Source organism: Apis mellifera, linkage group LG6 (genome assembly GCF_003254395.2).
Source record: "Apis mellifera strain DH4 linkage group LG6, Amel_HAv3.1, whole genome shotgun sequence".
Classification (NCBI taxonomy): Eukaryota; Metazoa; Arthropoda; class Insecta; order Hymenoptera; family Apidae; genus Apis; species Apis mellifera.
Window position 1 is genome coordinate 13,222,447 of NC_037643.1, and position 19,884 is coordinate 13,242,330.

The 19,884-nt window shown below is 23.1% G+C and overlaps 4 protein-coding genes across 6 annotated transcripts in view; 2 read left to right on the top strand and 2 right to left on the bottom strand.

Annotated features, from left to right (window-relative positions):
- Positions 1-20: 20 nt before the first annotated feature.
- LOC413730 (probable cytochrome P450 301a1, mitochondrial) lies at positions 21-4,346 on the bottom strand. Its single transcript, XM_397170.6, has 11 exons — positions 3,925-4,346; positions 3,223-3,293; positions 2,562-2,946; positions 2,063-2,179; positions 1,815-1,891; positions 1,474-1,675; positions 1,123-1,285; positions 855-1,024; positions 661-739; positions 331-531; positions 21-182 (listed from the first exon to the last, which is right to left on the bottom strand). The coding sequence occupies exons 1-11, from the start codon at positions 3,933-3,935 to the stop codon at positions 75-77; spliced, it is 1,584 nt and encodes a 527-aa protein (XP_397170.4). The 5' UTR covers positions 3,936-4,346; the 3' UTR covers positions 21-74.
- On the top strand, positions 3,250-10,748 carry LOC100576568 (SWR1-complex protein 3). Of its 3 annotated transcripts, none has more exons than XM_016912754.2 (5): positions 3,250-3,331; positions 5,502-5,629; positions 5,726-7,029; positions 8,482-8,668; positions 8,964-10,748. In XM_016912754.2, exons 3-5 carry the CDS (start codon positions 6,973-6,975, stop codon positions 10,616-10,618), a joined length of 1,899 nt encoding a protein of 632 aa, XP_016768243.1. In that variant the 5' UTR covers positions 3,250-3,331; positions 5,502-5,629; positions 5,726-6,972; the 3' UTR covers positions 10,619-10,748. The 3 variants fall into 3 exon arrangements, with proteins under 3 accessions (XP_016768243.1, XP_003250114.1, XP_016768244.1); XM_016912755.2 differs by lacking the exon at positions 3,250-3,331 and adding an exon at positions 5,332-5,438; XM_003250066.4 differs by lacking the exon at positions 3,250-3,331 and having other exon boundaries at positions 5,310-5,629.
- Positions 8,498-19,884, bottom strand: part of LOC551973 (cleavage and polyadenylation specificity factor subunit CG7185) — a 33,956-nt gene continuing 22,569 nt past the window's right edge. Inside the window, exon 11 of the mRNA XM_006562446.3 lies at positions 8,498-8,618. Within this exon, the coding sequence (XP_006562509.1) occupies positions 8,591-8,618 (28 nt within the window). The 3' untranslated portion in view covers positions 8,498-8,590. The remainder of the gene's footprint in view (positions 8,619-19,884) is intronic.
- Positions 14,694-18,966, top strand: LOC100578602 (Hermansky-Pudlak syndrome 5 protein homolog). The gene is made up of 6 exons (XM_003250055.4): positions 14,694-14,895; positions 15,276-15,386; positions 15,498-15,731; positions 16,121-18,093; positions 18,187-18,304; positions 18,607-18,966. The coding sequence occupies exons 1-6, from the start codon at positions 14,809-14,811 to the stop codon at positions 18,859-18,861; spliced, it is 2,778 nt and encodes a 925-aa protein (XP_003250103.1). The 5' UTR covers positions 14,694-14,808; the 3' UTR covers positions 18,862-18,966.

Here is a 19,884-nt window from a genome sequence, read left to right on the forward strand (position 1 = left end):
TAATAATATGTTAATAAATATTAATATAAAAAAAATTTTGTAATTTTATTATGTCTATTTTAACGATTTGATGACTATCTTGGAAGAACTTTAAATTTTAATTCCCCGTCAGGTGCGTACATAAATGTAATTTTATATTTAAGTGGTTTATGATGGTATTCCAATTTATAAGATCTTATCAGCTGAAAATAAACAATGTTAATATACATCTCATATTCTATTACGTAATAATAATATAATTTCCTATTTTATTATATTTTTATATTTATTCTATTATAAATATATATATATATTTTTTTGTAAAAATTAAAAATATTTTTTAATATTTACCTTTGCGAGTAGAACTTGTATTTCTAAATCAGCAAATCTTCTTCCCAAGCACATACGTGCACCATGACCATAAGGTAGTGATGCAAAAGGATGCAAAGTCTTAGTAGATTCTTTGAGCCATCGCATTGGCTTAAATATTTTTGCATCTGTTACATATTTTTCCATATTTCCCGTTACCACGGTTGGAAATACTACTTGTACCTGTAACAAATAATAATAATAAAATACAAATACGAAAACTATCGACAGGATAAAATTATCGATGCATTTAAAACATTGCAATACCATAAATATATCTTTGTTTAAAGATTTTTAATTGAAAATACTCACTCCTTTTGGTACTTTATAACCGCAAATTATCGTATCATTTTGCAATGTTCTACCGTTTCCAATTACCGTAGAATACACTCTAAAACAAATTCATATTTGATGAGAAAACTGTTTTAAATAATATACATTAATTTTGATTTGAACAAAGGCGCGATTATTTAATAACTTATTTTTATAATAATGATCAATAATACCGAAAAACTTCACGGATAAAAGCTTTCATGTAAATAGCTTTATCTAGATGACTCATATTAAGAGGTACAGATGGATCAGGAAGAATTTCCACAAGTTCCTGATAAATTTTTTCTTGTTCCTCTGGTCTGGTTGCCAGTTGATACAATATTGAACAAACGGCCATAGAAATCTATAATAAAATATTAACATTTAAATAAATGAACAAAATTATAATTAATTAATTGTATGATGCAATGTAATGAAAAATTAATAATTTTCTTCACTTACTGTATCTATCCCAACCAAGATCAAATCTAAGGCGAGTATATAAGCTATTTTAGGATCAGTTTCTTTGGCTAGTATCCTTTCCATTAGAGACAAATCATACTCGTCAACAGCTTTTTTCGTTTTCAATCTCTCCATCGTTGCGTCGATGTATTTCATGCATACTCTGGAGGAAAAAAAGGATATTCATTTTACGATTAAAATATTAAGAAATTCTATATTGAATAACTTTGTACATATAATTTTTTAATAGAATATTTTAAATGGAAGAAAAATTACAATTATAAATTATGAATTCAGAATTCGTAAGGGAGATATATTTAAATTCGAATTAAATTTGAAATTTAAGCTTACTCGATGAAGTAATTCATGTTTCGTACGTATCTTGACCAGAGAAGGGTTGGCACGTATCTCCAGTAAGGAGCTTTTAATTCCAGTATAGCTACATTCCTCAAAGCAAACTTTGCCGCGTCGATAATCTTTTGGGGCTCCGAATCCGACGTCAGATTACTCGATAAGCATCCTAATCTCACGTCAAGAGCAACACGCCCTATACCTGTACAATTTAACAAAATATTAGAATGGATATAAAATTTTTCATTGTGGAAAATAAAAAAAAAAAAAAGAATTAGGAATAATAAAATTTATAAGATTCATCTCAACAGAATGTTACAATTAGAAATTATTGTACCAACACTCTAAAGCCCATTTATGTATTTCATTATCAAAGTCTCCTGGCACCTCTCCATCCTCCCCTTTGATTTCTTGAATTCTGAAAACAATTATCAATCACGTAATTTCAACATTCATTTTGAATAACATCATATCGTATAAATATTCATAAAATTCTTATTTACGTCATTATCTTTATTAAAAAAAAAAAAAAAAAAAAATCGCAATTGAAATACATCTTATACAATGACACGAACAGTACACAAATCACCTTTGTATAAAGTCAGACGTAACCATCTCAATAGGTGTTATGTATTTCCTCACCGTCTGCGGTTGTAGAATAGGTTTCTGCACTCTCGTACGAAATTCTCTCCATGGTTCACCGTGCCTACGAAGAATTGTAAATACTTTACGCCACTCGTCATCTCTCTCTCTCTCTGTCTATATATATATATATATATATATATCTCCTCGCTATACGACTGGTTTAGTCAAAGTAAACAACGTATGCATTAACATCGTAAAAAAGATGTCATAAAATATAAGTTTATATACAAACAATTTTTGGTGTATATAATTAATTTTATGCCGCGTTTTACGTAGCAAGGACAAACGAAAATGAAAAGCCAAATTTTCAAATATTAATCGGGATTGCATTGAAGCGCAAAAATAGATACACAACGGAACTACGGCACTCTTTCTTTCTCATGGTCATTGCGCGCAACACGTGCCTTATTTATATTTATATACATACATATATATACACATACACTCCAACCACACCGGGTAGACTTCCAAAAAAATCTTTCCTCACAACGGACTTATAGTGCACAAGACACGGCATAGATGGCCTAAACGGTGTCGGTCCTTCCTGCCTGTATATTTTCTCGATCTCGTCCACGTCGTAAACGAACAACAAATCCGGCCGACCTATCAAACCTGTCAAACGAACGATCTTCCCGTACTCGTCGTAGAATATTTGTGATAATTTGGCAATGTCCGATATCTCGTATTGGCCAATCATCGGAAACAGACGCCACGTATTCCCTAAAATTGGAATCGGTCTTGGCCCTGGTATGTCTTTGTACGGTTTCCCTTGTTGTATCGTTGTTGTATCGTGATCGACCATGCAACTCTTCGTCGAGGTTATTGCACCTGTACGAACACGACAGTATAAGGGAAAATGAGCGCGAGTTGAATTCGAAATGAAGATGTGTAGGTATAACGATAGCACTTCGAAATTTATTTATTTATTTTTCTTAAGAAAGAATGTTAAAAAAAAATATCATTGCAAATGTTGTGATTTAAAATTGTAATCATTTCACGATAATTATGACTGCAAGATTATTCAAAGAAAAATATATATATATGTATATATAGCATTTTTTAATATAGCATAAGCGTTATATAAAAAGATCGTTTATTTTATACCTGAACATAATATTCTTCGAAGATTATCTTGCGTTCGCGACAATCGACGTATCGATAATTGACAACTGGTTCTAGTAGTAGAAATAAAAAATATAATTAATAATTTAATGTAAGTAATTAATACATTAATACGTATAATAACAGAAAATGAATTTTGAAAAATAAATATCTTGTCTTACCTGTCATCATATATGTATTACAAAGAGAAAATCTAGTTTCACTCTCACCTTTCGCAATTTCAATTTACCCTTTTATAATTGTAACATGACAAGCGTTCAATAATTATATACAATTATCGCAAGATTATCAAGATTCAATATAATTTTTAAATACCAAAATTAATAATTATTAATTACAAAAATATTGATATAATTATAAATTATAGAAATAATATAATTTTTTTGATAATAAAATTATTAAAAATGAAAAATTAAAATACTCTATATATAAAATTATTTCATTAATTTAATTTTAAAAAATACAAAAGAATCTAAAATTTATAATTATACTTATCCGTTATTATCTCGAATATTATTAAAGATGAATATTATTAAAGAATTAAAAAGATTTCTATTTTTTTTTTACTAAAAACAATTTTTTTTATAAGAAATTGTTCAAATCTTGCAATCTGATGTATGTAAACACAAGCTTAACCGATGCACAGGTCTAGAAGAAACTTTCCATTGATGTTTGCAATTCTACCTGAAATTCATTGTAATCCTCTTGTCCTCTTGTCCTGTCTCGATTTTCCCGTTATCGTGTGAAAGGTAGTCCACTTGTCATAAGTGGTACTCGTAAATCACATGAGAATATTTTTCAACAGATGAAATTTATTATAAACAGTTTCAACACGTTAAATCACTTAAAGGAGAAATAATTTCCTCAACTAGTAGCTTTTTTTATGATTGGTGGGAGATCATAAGTACACCGATACACTATGATGGAGAATACTCCACGTAAAATGAGACTATACTATCTAACCAAACTGGAATCCCCACTTTGAAATCTCCCTCCACTACTTAACGGTTACGAATTCTCTGCTCTTGTAGTGACACCATTATGACGTACAAAGAAACTGCCCTAATATTGTCACTTTCGAGGTTAAATTCAAGAAAAATAATAAATGATCCGTAGTTGACATATGAATTTGATTTTCTTAAAAAAAAAAAAATACATTTAAAAATGTAAAAATATCTAAACCTGTCTTTTTTAACAGATACAATTTATTATAAATAGATATGTGTACGAAAAAAATTAAATAAAACGACGAATTTAGAATTTTCTCAGGAAATCAGGAAAATATTAGAATTGAAATTAATCTCTGTTTATTATTGTTTGTTGTTTAATTTCCCAATGCAAGTGTCCATTATTGAAATTTGGACAGAATATTATATACTTAAATTTTAATCTCTTTGGAATTTGAATTAGGCATAGAAATTAAAGATTCTTGTAATTCTTACGACTCTTTATGCTTAATTATCAATTCCCCTCTAAGTATTATGAGACTTCCAAACAGTTTCACTTATTATCACTTTTTATAGTGACCCGAGTTTACCGCTTGATGCATGAATTTATATTTATATGTGTACATAAATGTACATAGTGCAATATAGATTTTTTTCTTTTTACAACAAATGACAAATATAACAATCTGATTGAGATGTTAGAATAATTGTTAATTCTTCTTTTTTCATTGTCATATAAATTTTAAAAATTTATTTATGTCATGTAGTAAGCCAGGAAAATATTGATTTTACATACAAAGGAATAATAAATTTGAAATTGCGAGGATACTTAAATTTCTAAAAATTTATTGCATTTTCTATCCTTGACCATTTCCAATGCAGACAAGGGACCAATACCATTACTTAGGATTAACCAAAAGTTTTTCTCCACTGCAATACTTTTTCTCTTTTGGAATAAGTTAAATTTTCATATTTATAAACAGAAATATATTTTCATTATAAATATAAAAATATAAAATATAAAGATTTTTCTTTCTTTCTTTTTCTTTTTATTGAACCTATTAACATATTTTGCATATTTATTATTAAATCTTATTATTAGTTCTTGCATCGTTTGAGGATTGAAAATTTAAATTTATCCGTATATTTTTAATATTTAAAATTTACCAATAATTTCAAAGAGTAATTCATTTTTTTTTTTCAAGTAATAAAATACACCTTTGCTGTACAACTATATACCATCGTTTACAGGTAGGTAAGGTCTTCAAAATCTTTATATTGTATATAATTTCGGATTTTAAATTTCGGGTGCAGGTCACGTTGTAAATATTGTAATTAACGCGAAGCAGGTAGCGATGTTATTTAAAGAACGCGTACTCGATGCTCAAGATGTTTAACAAGGATCCTCGAGTTTCTTAATAGATGTAAAGGAGAAAAGCATGGTAAGTGAACAGCGCAAGTACGTACGTTAGATAAAATGTCACGATTATAATTGTAAAAATTTATATATATTTATCATTTTTATTTTATTTTTCTAGAAACGATCAATCGATAGAGATCTATGTGATGTTCTTCCGATAGAATTCCGGACATGACATAAACCGAACGATGTTGATCGAACAAAAATGTAATAATCATTGGTTTTAATCTGAGATTTGATCCTTTTTGTTCATTTTGCCGAATACAGAAAAAGACAATTAACGAAAAAGAGGATGAAGACAGATCATAATTTCAATCAAGTGATAGATCATTGGAAATTTATTTATATAATAGATTATAGAATTTAATCCGTACGGATGGCAACGTATGCGACTGTCACTGATCAAACTGTTTGTACGTAAACACATCACAATAAATGTATAACGGATGATCTAACATCACCGCGCTTACTATCTATTCATAATGGAATTATGGAAAATAAAACAATTATTCTTGGACGAGCAAAATTACAATGATAGATAATTACAATGATACTATAAGTATGATATCGTGACAATTTAAGTGATTGTAAATCCGTTAGATAAGATAGCTTTCTAGCTTGTCAAAATCAACGAGAAAATAGGTTTTCGATCAGTTTTCATTCGTATTTATTTTGTACATATTTTGACTGATACGATGTATCTATGTAAATAGACAATTTGATGATTGTAATGAATGCACATGAGTAGATGAAGTGTCTGGTGCAATATTTGCAACTCTCTGCGAATACACACGTGAAAAACTGTGATTGAGCGAACATGGTTGTTCAAAACATTTCCACGACGGTTTTAATAAATAATTATGAAATTTTTTTAGATAAATAATATTGAAACGATAAATTTATTATTAATTAAAATAATTATTAGAAGAAAAGGGAAAAATTTGTCTGATTTCATATCGCATTTAAATTAATTTTTAAAGATCCAATTTATTACCATTCGATCTTTGCAATTGGATATTTCATTTTAACGTAAACGTCTCTGCTCCACTCTCTGCTCACGATCTTCATCAATATGTTTGGGTTACGGTGAGCTCGTGTTTTTGAGTGGTAGGGAAACGAGGTGGGATTGAGTCGTTTAATTTAGAAGATACAAGATATTGAAGGAATTTAAGCAAATATTACTATATATAATAAAGTATAATAAAGTAGGAAAATACCCTCGTCTGATCCTTTTTTCACGGAGGTAGGGGTACAGGTACAGGAATATATAAACGGATTTACGAGGGTTGGCAGATCATTTGCTCATTTGCTCAGAGTTTGTGTTTCGTGTCACGTTACGTTAAAATTGTTAGTTAAGTGTTGAAAATGGCAAGGTCGACAGCGTGGATCAGGAACAACATGTTATTCTCCGAAGACGAATATGTAAGTTGTTTTTAATTAATTTATTTATTATTATTTGTTTAATGTTTTGGAAAACCTTTCATTTTAATTTAAATGATTATAGATATTAAGTGAAAACTAACTGAAAATTAAGTGTTATTCTTTTGATTGAATATATATGGTACGGGAAAATTAAAATTATAGAAAATTATAAAAAAATATAAATTGAGTATTATAATTATTTTTTTAAAAAAATTACTATTATACTATTATACTATTTTTTTTCCCAAAAAATCTTAGATTTATTATTTAGGAATTTTTTCCTGATTTTTTTTTCAGTTTATAATTTTGTTTATAATTATACAATATAATATAATATAATATAATATAATATTAATTTAAATAGAATATTTAATTTATACGTTTTTAAAATATTAAAGTGTTATTAATGAAATTTAACAAACAAAACAAATAATTTAATTATTAGAAAAATACTTTTATAATAACATTAGATATATTTGTGAAAAATTATTATTATTTTTCTATATGATATTCTTATCTATATGATTTTATACATTTTTATACTAATTATAGTTAATATTGTCATAAAATATTAATAATATTATCAATTATTACTTTTTAATCAATGACATGAAACAGTAGAATAAGAAATAATTTGAAAAAAATTCAAAGGAATAAATATTATAATGTATAATTATTTTTTATTTTATATAATTATATTTAAAATTATAATCATATATGCAAAATTATTTTTATAAAAAAAATTGAATATTACAATAATAGAATTATATTTAAAAAAATTTTTTTTTTTTTTCTGAAGAATCTTATTAGATATTTATATACTCCAATTTAAGAATTTTCAATTATCAGTTAATTTTGCATATAATAATTAAACAAATATAATAGAATACTATTTTTAATTTATGCATTTTTAAGTTATTAAAATTTAAAAATTATTATAAGAATACTTATACAATAATGTTAGATATATTTGTAAAAACTTATTTTTCTTTTTTGCATCTTCAATATAATATCTTTTTACATCTATTTCGTATAATTAATTATCGTTGTGTCACAAAATATTAATTTACATTACCAATTACTATCTCTTAATCAACAACACATAAAGTAGCACAATAGCATAAGAAGAATTTGAAAGAAACTCAAAGGAAGAAATTTTATGCGTTTTTAATCATATAATTATTCTTTAAATAATCTTATATCCAAGATTATTTTTATTAAAAAATTAAATTTTATTTATGCATAATTTTGAATAATAATCTAATTCATTTTACTTAACATTTAAATTATAAATAAGAACAAAAAAATGGGCTTTAAAAATGTTTATTTAATTGTCAATGGTAGTTTTAATATTGATAAATTTTTCATAACATAGTTTTATTTAATCTTAATTTTTATTAATTAAGTATTATTACTTAAAGTATGGTTTCCGTTATTATTTTTGTTGACCAGGACGAGCAATTGATGGAAGCAAGACTGAAAGTTCAACGATCTTTTCAAAAGTTATCCATTTCAGACTGGCACTCGCCCAAACCTCCTAATCCATCAAACTTAGTAAAAGTTACGCCGATTGAATCTCGTCCACCATCCTGGAAAAATTTTAAAGAAAAATCCACGCTGTATTCGATGAATTTATTAGGTATTTATTAATATTTTTTTAATGTTAATTAAATTAATATTTAATTTTAATTTTAATTTTTTAATTTTTTATTAATTTATTAATATTTATTATTTTTAAATTTAGAGACTAAATATTCAATTATTTAATTATATCGATTATATTATTAATTATTATTTAATTATATTGATTATAAAATATTTAGTTATATTTTTATATTTTTAAATTTTTAAATTTAGAATAAAACATATTCATTATATTTATAAAAATATTAAGTGATTAAACAATTTAATACAATTTTTAATTTATTTATTAGATGACAAGAATGAAGAAATCAAGGCCAAGGTCCCATCAAGAACAACAATTATCAATAATGAAAATTATTATCCGAAAAGGTTATTGGGAACAAAATATAAAGAATGTTCAAATTGTTCATCAAGGGATAAAACGTTCGATACAAATATTCCAAAAGTAAAGCTTTCCAAAATTTACGGGACCTATCCCAAAATGTCGCCTTCTAGAAAAGTTCAAAATATAAATATTGTTTTACCAGTTAGACCAAAAATTGAACCATTAACAAATCAAATTAACGTTAACAAAAAAAATGACTATTCTAATAATAGCGGAACTTCTCGAGAAAGTAGGCAAAGGAAGAATGACGCCATTCAAACTTCCGACATGATGACGACCCCTATAAGAACGCCAAACGTGAAGTCAAGTTTCAAAATTCCCGCCACTTCTACGCCAAAATTCTCTCGAGCTTACTTGTTTTCGTCGAACATCGATGAAGATAGTCCAAAAATAAAAAAGACACGTTCCCGTAACATCTTGGAGAAATCTTACATCTTCGAGAATAAATCTATGAACGAATCGGATGATTACAAGCTTGATAATACTTTTAAATGTAGAAAGTTGTCTAAGAATATGCTAGAAAAAGCATCTATTTTCGACAGCAGTTTAAGGATAGAAAACTTTGATCGGGATTACAAAGAAGATGCAAGATGTTACAAAGATCAAACACCAATTAAAACATCGAAAGAGAATTCGCTATTACAGAGAAATATTCGATCGATTGATACAATTTTATCGAAAGACGATTATGATTTGACTATGCCAAAATCTTCATCCATGGTTCGTGACATTGCGAAGAAGTTGGAAATCACAAATATATCTCCTTCGACAGATGAATCACTAAGAACTAAAATGAATTCTATTTTCCAAAGGAAAAAATCGAATCGAACGAACTCGATCATTCATTTTATAAGGAATAAATATGAGCATGAAAAGAGAAAGACTATTAAAGAAACGATGGGAAATTTAACAGAGAAAGGAAATAAATCTTCGTTATCGTCGCGTCAGAATTACGATGCTAAAGTCAATCAGAATGTCGTGAAACAACTGGTGAATGTCATAGAGAAAGAGATTGCGCCTAAATTTAAAGTTTATCAACAATCGTTGAAAAGAAATTTTGTATATGAAGAAGACAGTTTCAGCGAGTCTGAAGCGAAATCTATTGTTACATCAACCTCCCCCAAGGATACGGATAGCAGCAGTGATATTGATCAAAAATCACTTTATGTAAATTATGAACACGATTCATTCGATAATGAAAATTCAACAACGGAGAAAACATTGGAAACCGAAGAAAAAGTTTTTCAAAATGAAAATGATAATAATGATGATGATGTTTATTGGATACCTGTATCTAATCCGTACAAATTTCCAAGAACTAGTTCCTTATTGACAATCTCTAGTCAAGTTTCTATCGATACTCCATCTCCGTGTATCAGTCCAATCAGAATGGAAGAGGAAGTGGATATTGTGCAAAAACATTGGAGAAACACTACCACCAGGAAAATCAATCCTTTTTACAGGATTGATGAAACAATAGTGATAGATTCAGGATATTCTGATAAATCTGAAGCGATTATGAATAATTCTGAATCGTCGATAACGGATAGTTATTATTGATTTTCAATAAATGAGTCTAGATCGGAAAATAGGTTAGGTTAGTTTAAGAGTTTAAGAAAATCTAGACGGAAGTCAATCGATTAGTTTTTATCTTGATATAAATTTTTAACTTCAAATTATCTTCAAAAAATGTAGGAAAAAAATAGAAAAATGTAGGATTTTGATAATTAGTAAGAGCGATAGATTTGTGAATTATACCGTGATATAATCCGATATCATAAAAAGTAATCTGAGTATAAGTATTTGAAAATTTACTTTGTTACCTGCTGTCAGTAATTCTATAAATATAATTTTTAAAATGAATGATTGAAGCAAAATGTAAAATACTAACTATTCTATATTTTACTTCAACGTCTCATCATTAAATCTGCGATAAATAATTTTCATATTTGTTTTTATTCGAGTTTAATTTGTTTTTTTATGGTGAATAAATACATTGAATGTTAAATGAATGCATCATTCAAAAAAAAAAAATTTTTTTAATTGAAAATCTAAATATGAAATTGCATTATATTACTGAATAATTCTTTCATTCCTCCCATTATATTAATTTCTTAGGAGAATTATATCAACAGTAACAAAATCAAAATCTTATTGTAAAAATTCTTTAGTATTATTGTAAATTAGTTTTATTATATATTTAAGAGAAGCGCAAAGCATTTATAATTTAAGAATATGTGCAGAATATAGTGCAGAAAATATATGTATATATACATAATTTTTTATCCGATTAAAAAATGATGAATAGTATAAATGATTTGAATGAAAAATCTACGAGGAAATAAATGTAATAGTGTTCAAATATATGTTTCATAAAACATGGTATTGTTCACTAGATATATAATTTACATTTTACGTATGCAAATTTTTTTCTTCGGAAATTCGAACAAATGTTTAAATATCCAATAATAGTTTCTGATTGCTATTTAGAGATAAATAGTTATAAATAAAGACTAATGAAAATTCTAGTGAATTATTAGTTACTTCCAATAGTTATGGTTTAACTTATAGATCGTTCTTCATTTTTTTCTATAAATATTTTTGTGACTTTCGCATTTACTTTACTATTATTATTTTAAAATTCAACATAGTTTTCTTCTTCTAAAATTATAATCATGTAATAATTTTGATATTTACTAAATTATAAGATTTTAAAATTTAAATAAAAATTAACATAGGAATTAAAATTGAAAATGTTTAATTATTAAATTTTAATATTACTTATGTGCCTTTCAGTAGATAAAGTGATATAAAATAAAAAAAAGTTTTGATTAACGCTTTAAAATTTTGTAAAATATTTCTTGAAATATAAATTAATATTTTTTGAATAAACTTTATAATACTACTATTCTTATAATTCTTAAAGAAAATATAAAATAATATTGTAATAATGATATGATATAACTTTTGCAAAAAAAAGAGAAATAAAAAAATAAAATAAAAAATACAAATTTATTTCAAAATGTAATTTTTTTTTTGTTATAAAAAGTTATAATAGTTTACATTAAATTAAATTTTATTTTATTCTCTAAAATCTTATATATATATTATATACAGTATACATATATACATATATACAGTATATATATACATATACAGTATATATATACATATATTATATATAGTGTATATATATAATTAAATTTAAAAAATTATAATTTAAATTATTTTTTCTTTTTGTAAAAATTTAAAAAAAGTTATAAAATAATTTTATTTTAATAAATAATTTAACACCTAATTAAAATTAAGTCATTTAATTTAACAATTAATTGTTTAATTTAACAATTCTATATATTAATAATATTCTTTAAAAAGTTTTTGCAAGAATGTTTTTATATAATAATACAAAATATATGTACGATAGAAAGTCGTAATTTGAATAATTATTTAAAACTTAAAATTATAATTGACAGATAACTGATTACAAAGTCAACATAAGAAAATCTTGAAAAGATTAATTAAATGAAGTACTTACATGTGTCTGTGTGTGTATATATATATTCATAAGTATACATTTAAGTTCATGACCTTTATTGTATTTATTATTTAAGAACAGAATACTAGATATTAAATTTAATGCTGACTTTATTTGAATAATAAGAAAGCAAAAATTAGAAATATAAAATTAAAAATTTATCATATTATAATTAATTTATTGAATTGATTAATTATTTAAATATATTTAAATATATATTATAATAAATGAATTTCAACCATATAATATATATAAAATATATATATAATATACTTTTAATAAAAATATATGAGTATTTATGTGTTAAACTATATATTAACACTATATAATTAAATATATATATATACTATTTTTATGTATCTTGATATATTTTATATAGATATACATATTTTGTATTTTTATTATATACATATCTTGTATATTTTCATATTTTTTATTTTCTATTTTCTAAAAAATTCGTTATTTCTACCTTTCTTAATTTTTTTACGAATTTATTTGCAATATTTTTCAAATATTTCTAAATATAAAATTATTATTACATTTATTTTTTTTATTAATTATTGATAGATACATGTATTTTATCTATAAATTAGATATATAGAAATGTTCAATATTAGTGGCGCCATCTCGTGAATAAACTTTTGAACTTTCCAAGTTATCAATAAGAAAACAGAACATGCAAGAAGGTATTCATGTCATAAACAAGAACAACAATATATTGCGCGAGAAAAACAAGAAAGACATTAATTTTAGTTAGTCTTATAAATATATTTCTTTTAGTTTTTGACACTTTCGTGTCGAAAATATAGAAAATTTTGATTAATTATTTATTTTTCATTAAAAATTTCTATTTTTAAATTCGCATTTCAAAATTAGAATCTTAAACAATTATATAAATTTGAATGGAAAATTTTTTCCAACTAATTATTTATTAATGATTATCATAAAGAATATTTTAATTGCAACTTTTTGATCTTTAATCAAATAATAAACGATCAATTTATTTATTCAAATAATAGTAAAATTATATATAATAATAACTGAATAAAAATTATAATAAATTTAAAATAAGTATAAAATAATGAATAAGAAGAAACAAAGAAACATATTTGAGATGCATTTAAAAATAAATTTCATAATAATTATTAATTAATAATTAATTAATTCATATTAAAATTTAAAAAAGAAAATTTAAAGTTAATTGCAAATATATAAAATTTTTTAATAATAAATTAATTTTCTATTAAATTAATTAATTAATTTTATAATTTTTATAACTTTCTAATTTAATAGGAAATATTAGAAATTGTCAATTTGTAACTGTTAATCAAAATAGTGTAGCTTTTTTCACATAATATTGCTTTTTTTTATAATATCACAAATACTTTTTTGAACATTTTACATTACTATTAATAAATCAGAGCTTTTAGCATTTATCCACAAGATGGTGTTATGAATTCATAAATTTTTTATTCAATTTTCTTTGCTGATGTACAAACAAAATATATTTAATTTATTTCAATATATATACTATTAAATTCTTTATATATTTTTAAATTTGTATGTTCATGTATACATAAATTTCGTATATATATATATATATATAATATTTTTTATATAGCTTAAGAGATATTATATTGAATTTCGTAGCTATATTTAAAAAGATAATTAAATAAATTTAATTCCTGTGAATGTGGCAAAGAGTATTTTATATAAGAATTATTATATAAAAATTGATATAAAATAAATAAATACATGAAATTTTAAAAAATTTTATGCACTACTTTCTCTCAGATTATATTTTTTTATCATAAAATTATAAATTTGGATAAAAGTTTTTTTATTTTTAAAAATATTTAAAAATATAAATTTTTTAGGAACTTATATTTATTATATATTCCTATTAAGAATATGAATTTTTAAATTCTTAATATATATTATGCGTGTTGCATTTACATATGTATATTTTAATATATAAAATTTCTAATATATATTTTTTCATCTTAAATTTAAAGAACTAATAGAAGTAATAGAAATAATAATAATAAGAATATGCTCTCTATGTATATCTATTCAATGCTTGAACAGATATAAATATATACATTTTACGTAATGTATAGTAAACTGTGTATACATGTCAAAATTTATGGTAGTTTATTCATTGTTTACTGTTGCATGTAAGAATCGTTGTTTTTAATACGTATTTTTAGAGACTATGCAGGAATATCCTTATGTGTTATCAGAATATGAGGAAATAAATCCTCTTCTTTATAAACCTATTAATTCAACTCAACGAATTAAGGTATTTATTTAAAATTGAAAAATAATTTTTATGCAACATTAACACATTATATATTAATTTATTTGTCATTACAATAATTTATTCATTATTGATTATATTTACGATGTCTTACTTTCTTTATGCATGTATTAATTTATTGTTAAATAAAATTCCTATGTATTAAATTAATATTTTAAATTGTGTAAATATTGTGAACGTAACAATTTTTTAATTTTATAAAATATTTACTTGAAAAAGTAAATTAAATAAATCTTATTTTAAATAAATTAAATGAATAAAATGAAAGTAATAAAATTAAATTTTTATTATAAAAATAATTTTTTTATTAAATGTCGAAGTTAATATTATTATACTAATATTAATTTATTATTATTTTACAGTATACATGTTTTAATGTATCCTCTAATTATATTTTATTGGGTTCAACCAGTGGCAGTATTTATCTATTTTCAAGGAAACCATGTTCTTTTATACAATTAATACCTTTATCGGTACATAAATTTTATTTAAGTATAATAAAAATAATATAATAACTTATGTTTATTTAATATAAAAATATTAAAAAAAATAATTTTGAATTATTGTTTCCGTAATAATAATAGGAAGGAATAGTTTCCCGTATTCTCATATCACCTGATGAAAAAACAATTGCTTTGACAACAGTTCGTGGTATAGTTTGTCTAGTAGTATTAAAACCAACACCGAAATTGATAGCCATATCAACTGAACATATTCATAAACAAATTAACTGCCTTTGTTGGAATGATAATAGTTCTGAAATATATATTGGTGATGAAAATGGAAAAATTTCTGTTTTGGTGCTATCTATATTTACAGTAAGTTTTTATTTTAATATGTTTGATATTATATTTTTTTATATTTTATATAATTTTATTACATTTTTTTATAAATCATTTCTATAAGATAAGATTTTTATGTAAAAGAAAAAGATATTTAAAATAATAAGAGAAGAATAGAATAATAGAAATATATTTAATAAATATATTTTTTTTTATTGTAATACAATAATTAAATTTTTTTCTAGTAGTTATTAGTTTCTAGTAGTTATTCTTCTATTTATTAAGTTCATTAATATGATTTGATTATTTATCAATTATAAATTAATTATTAATATAATAATAATATATAAATATTATTATAAAAGATTATATAATATATCAAATAAAATTTTAAATATAAATACAGTAATATAATTATTTTTTAGGTGAATGGTATATTTCAAGCACCAGCCTGTACATTAATGAATTTAGATTCAGCTATTGTGCAACTTAATTTCTCATCATCTTTATTGTTAGTATCAACACTTACTCGTTGTTATATATGTGATACAGTACAAGAACAATATAAACAAATAGGAAATAAAGCACGAAATGGAGAATTTGGTGCCTGTTTCTATAAAACATACGTTACAAAAAATAAAAATACTTTGATTAATCAGAAAGAAGAAAAAGTAATCAATAAAAAAGGTTCCTTTAACTTTATTGCAGAGAGTAATGGTAAAATGCAAGAAGAAGAAAATTTTATTCAAATTTTTTGTGCTCGACCAGGATCTAGACTTTGGGAAGTATCTGCAAATGGAATAGTTATGAAAACCCATCAATTTAAAGAAGCATTTGCTATTTCACCAACATTGATATGTAAATCAAACATTAAAAAATCTAATTATCAGAAACAAGTTGAACACACCTGGTTACCACAGTCTATAAATTTTTCTCATTTATTTATTATTGCAGAAAAGTATTTATTTTCGTATACTTCTACTGGCCTATATATTATTGATCCTATGACTGCAACTGTAATTCTATGGAATAATGAATTTTCAAATATAAACTTTGCAGAAACTATAGAGAATAATATATATTTGATGACTTCTAATGGTGAATTCCATTGTTTAATTTTATCTTCCTTAGATTCTCTAATATTGCAATTATATAATAAAAAGAAATATTACGAATGTTTAGAAGTATGCCTCATATATAAACTACAATTAAAAAAATTAATTGATAACACTAAAATTAACGATATTTGTGATATAGAGACTAAGTTGCAAATATTTAGAGATGATGAATTATCTACATTATTACATCCTTTAATACTTTTATTAGAATCTAATTTAAAAATGATTCCAAAAAAATTAGATTCAGGTATTGTAGTTGTTAATTGTGGAAATTCAAATTTTAAAGATGAAGAAACTTTTATGCTTCATCCTGTATCTCATTGTTCTTTACAAGATAATGAAGATCTTTTCAAAATAGAGATGGAAACATCGATCAATTTATTAAATGATTCTGATAAAAAAGTAAAAAAAGATGAAGATGCAAATTATAATACATTGAAAGAAATAGAAGAAAGTCAAAATGAAACTAGAGAATTGAATACTAATAAAAGTGTAACACAAAAAATACAAGAAGATTTGCAAATTATATATGCTTTAGTTGATAATATTAAATCTTCAACAGAAGAAGAAGAATTAGAAAAAATAATTCTGGATATAGATTGGAATATGAATGTTATCAAAGATTCATATCAAAACTTGACTGATTTAAAGAACTTTATGTATGAAGTATTAAGAAGCGTAGAACTACATTATTTTAATGTTCTGTTAGAAAATATTTCAATACAATTAATACAAATTGTAGATAATGAAAATATTATAAAACAAATAATAAAAGCTTTTGTGAATGTGAATATACAAAGCAGAAGATGTACCTGTGGTAGTCCATATCCAATAAATGAACTCATAGAACCAAAGTTCCTAGACATTGGTAGATCTCTTCTTAAGAAAATGTTAGATGAATATGAAGACCAATGTATAATATTATGTAATAAAGTACCTTACATGTGGCGAGAATATTTGCCATTATATATAGAACAACATAATATACTAACGAATGATTTAGTGCACCAATGTCTTCAAGCTAGAGATAATATTTTATTTTCCATTCTTTTACCTTTATTAGATGGAAAACATTGGAGTCTTGTAGCAACATATGCAAAAGAAATTCAGCAAGGACAGTGTTTGTTCTGTGGAAAGTCTATAAAAAAAGAAAATCATGAAGAATTGATAAATTGGACTGCTGTGATATATGAAATCATGAAAAAACAGGGACCTGACATTGCCATGACATTACTAATGAAATTAGAAAAAGCTATTCCAAATATTTCTATAGATAGAAGGTGAATTTTATCTTTATAAATATTTAAATATTTAAAATTAGGTAAAAATAAATAAATATATATAATTTTTATATTGATTTTAATATGTTACAGTATATTTCAGTCATTAATATTTACAAAACTTTTATATCAACATGGAATGAAGTATACTATTAATTTTAATAAACATAATCTGGAATCATCTAAATATAATACAATATGTTCCACAAAGGTAATTATTCTTTTTATATTTAAATAAACAAAAAGCATATTAAAATATTTTGTTTTAGATTTTCAAATTGATTTTTAGTACATAAAAAAGATTTTATCATAAAAATAATTTTTATATTATATTATTATATATTGTTTATATATTATTATTTATAAATATAATATTATTAAATATAATATTCATTATATTTAATTAAATATATAAAATTTTAATATTCTAGCTTAAAAATTTGGCTTAATTTAAATATATTATTATTTTTTTTTTTTGTATATTTTTATGTTTTTATGTTTTTACTCTTACAGATTCGAGATCAGCTAGTAGGAGTTCTTGAAAAAGATTTAAATAAATCAATTAATAGAAATATTTTTGAGAATGGAGCTCATCATTGGGGAATGTATTATCAGAATAAATTATCTACATGTTCTTGCTGTACACTGTCTCTTCAAACACCAGTTTTATTAGGTAATAATGGAATTGCAATATTTGATTGCGGCCATGCTTATCATGTAAATTGTATGATAGAAAAAAAACTTACTGCTTGTAATCTTCATTCTTAAATATATATGCATAAAAAACATAGATAAATCTCATTAAAAATATGTAATTCTCTAATTCATATAGAATAGCCTTCAAAATAAAATCTATATCTAGTCATTAAAAAATTTGTTTGTGCATATTTATATAAACATATTATAAATTTATTTGAAATATAAATTGTTAATCACAGATAAATATCATGGCTTAACAATAAAATTAGAATTGAATTATAATATAATTTAATTTGAATTATTGAAAACGTTTTGCCAAATATATTTTGTTTGTATATCTAAAAAATAAAAATTACAAATTAATTTTTGTATAAAAGAAAAATACAAAAAAAAATAATATTGAAAATATAGTAAATAAAATATTTGAAATTATTAAAATAAATTATAACAAAATAATTTGAACTAATTTTTTTATTATTATTGTTATATTTTAAAAAAAATTTTTTCATTCTAAAAAAAATATGCTATTTTATATTTATATATATATCACATAATTTGTACTTTTGACAATTATATATGCAATATAAGTAAAAAATTTTAATTTCAGTTTAGCACTTACCTTATTTAATATATTTACTACTTAATTCGCAAAAATGTATGCAGTATGAGGCATTTTAAAAGATCATCTAAATTGTTTCAAATGACTTGTGTAAATATTTTTAAAAACTTATATGAATATGAATAATTTATATGAATATATACAGATTAAATTAATTTTATAATAATTTATTTATTTACTTATATAATTATGTAAAATAAGAAATTTTGTAACAAATTAATTTTTAATATTAAAATTTATTCATATTTATTTCATATATTTTTATTCAGATTACTAATTATTTGTAAATAATTGTTTAATTTTTAATACGAATTATATTAATATTATTTTAGTTTATTGCTATGCTTTTTATTTGAATTTTCTAATTTTCTTTTTTTTTTCATAAATTATTATTAAAAACATTACTTTTTATTTTTTATTTTATAATTTTTATATTTTTTCAAAAAGTATATTTAAAAATAAATAACAAAACA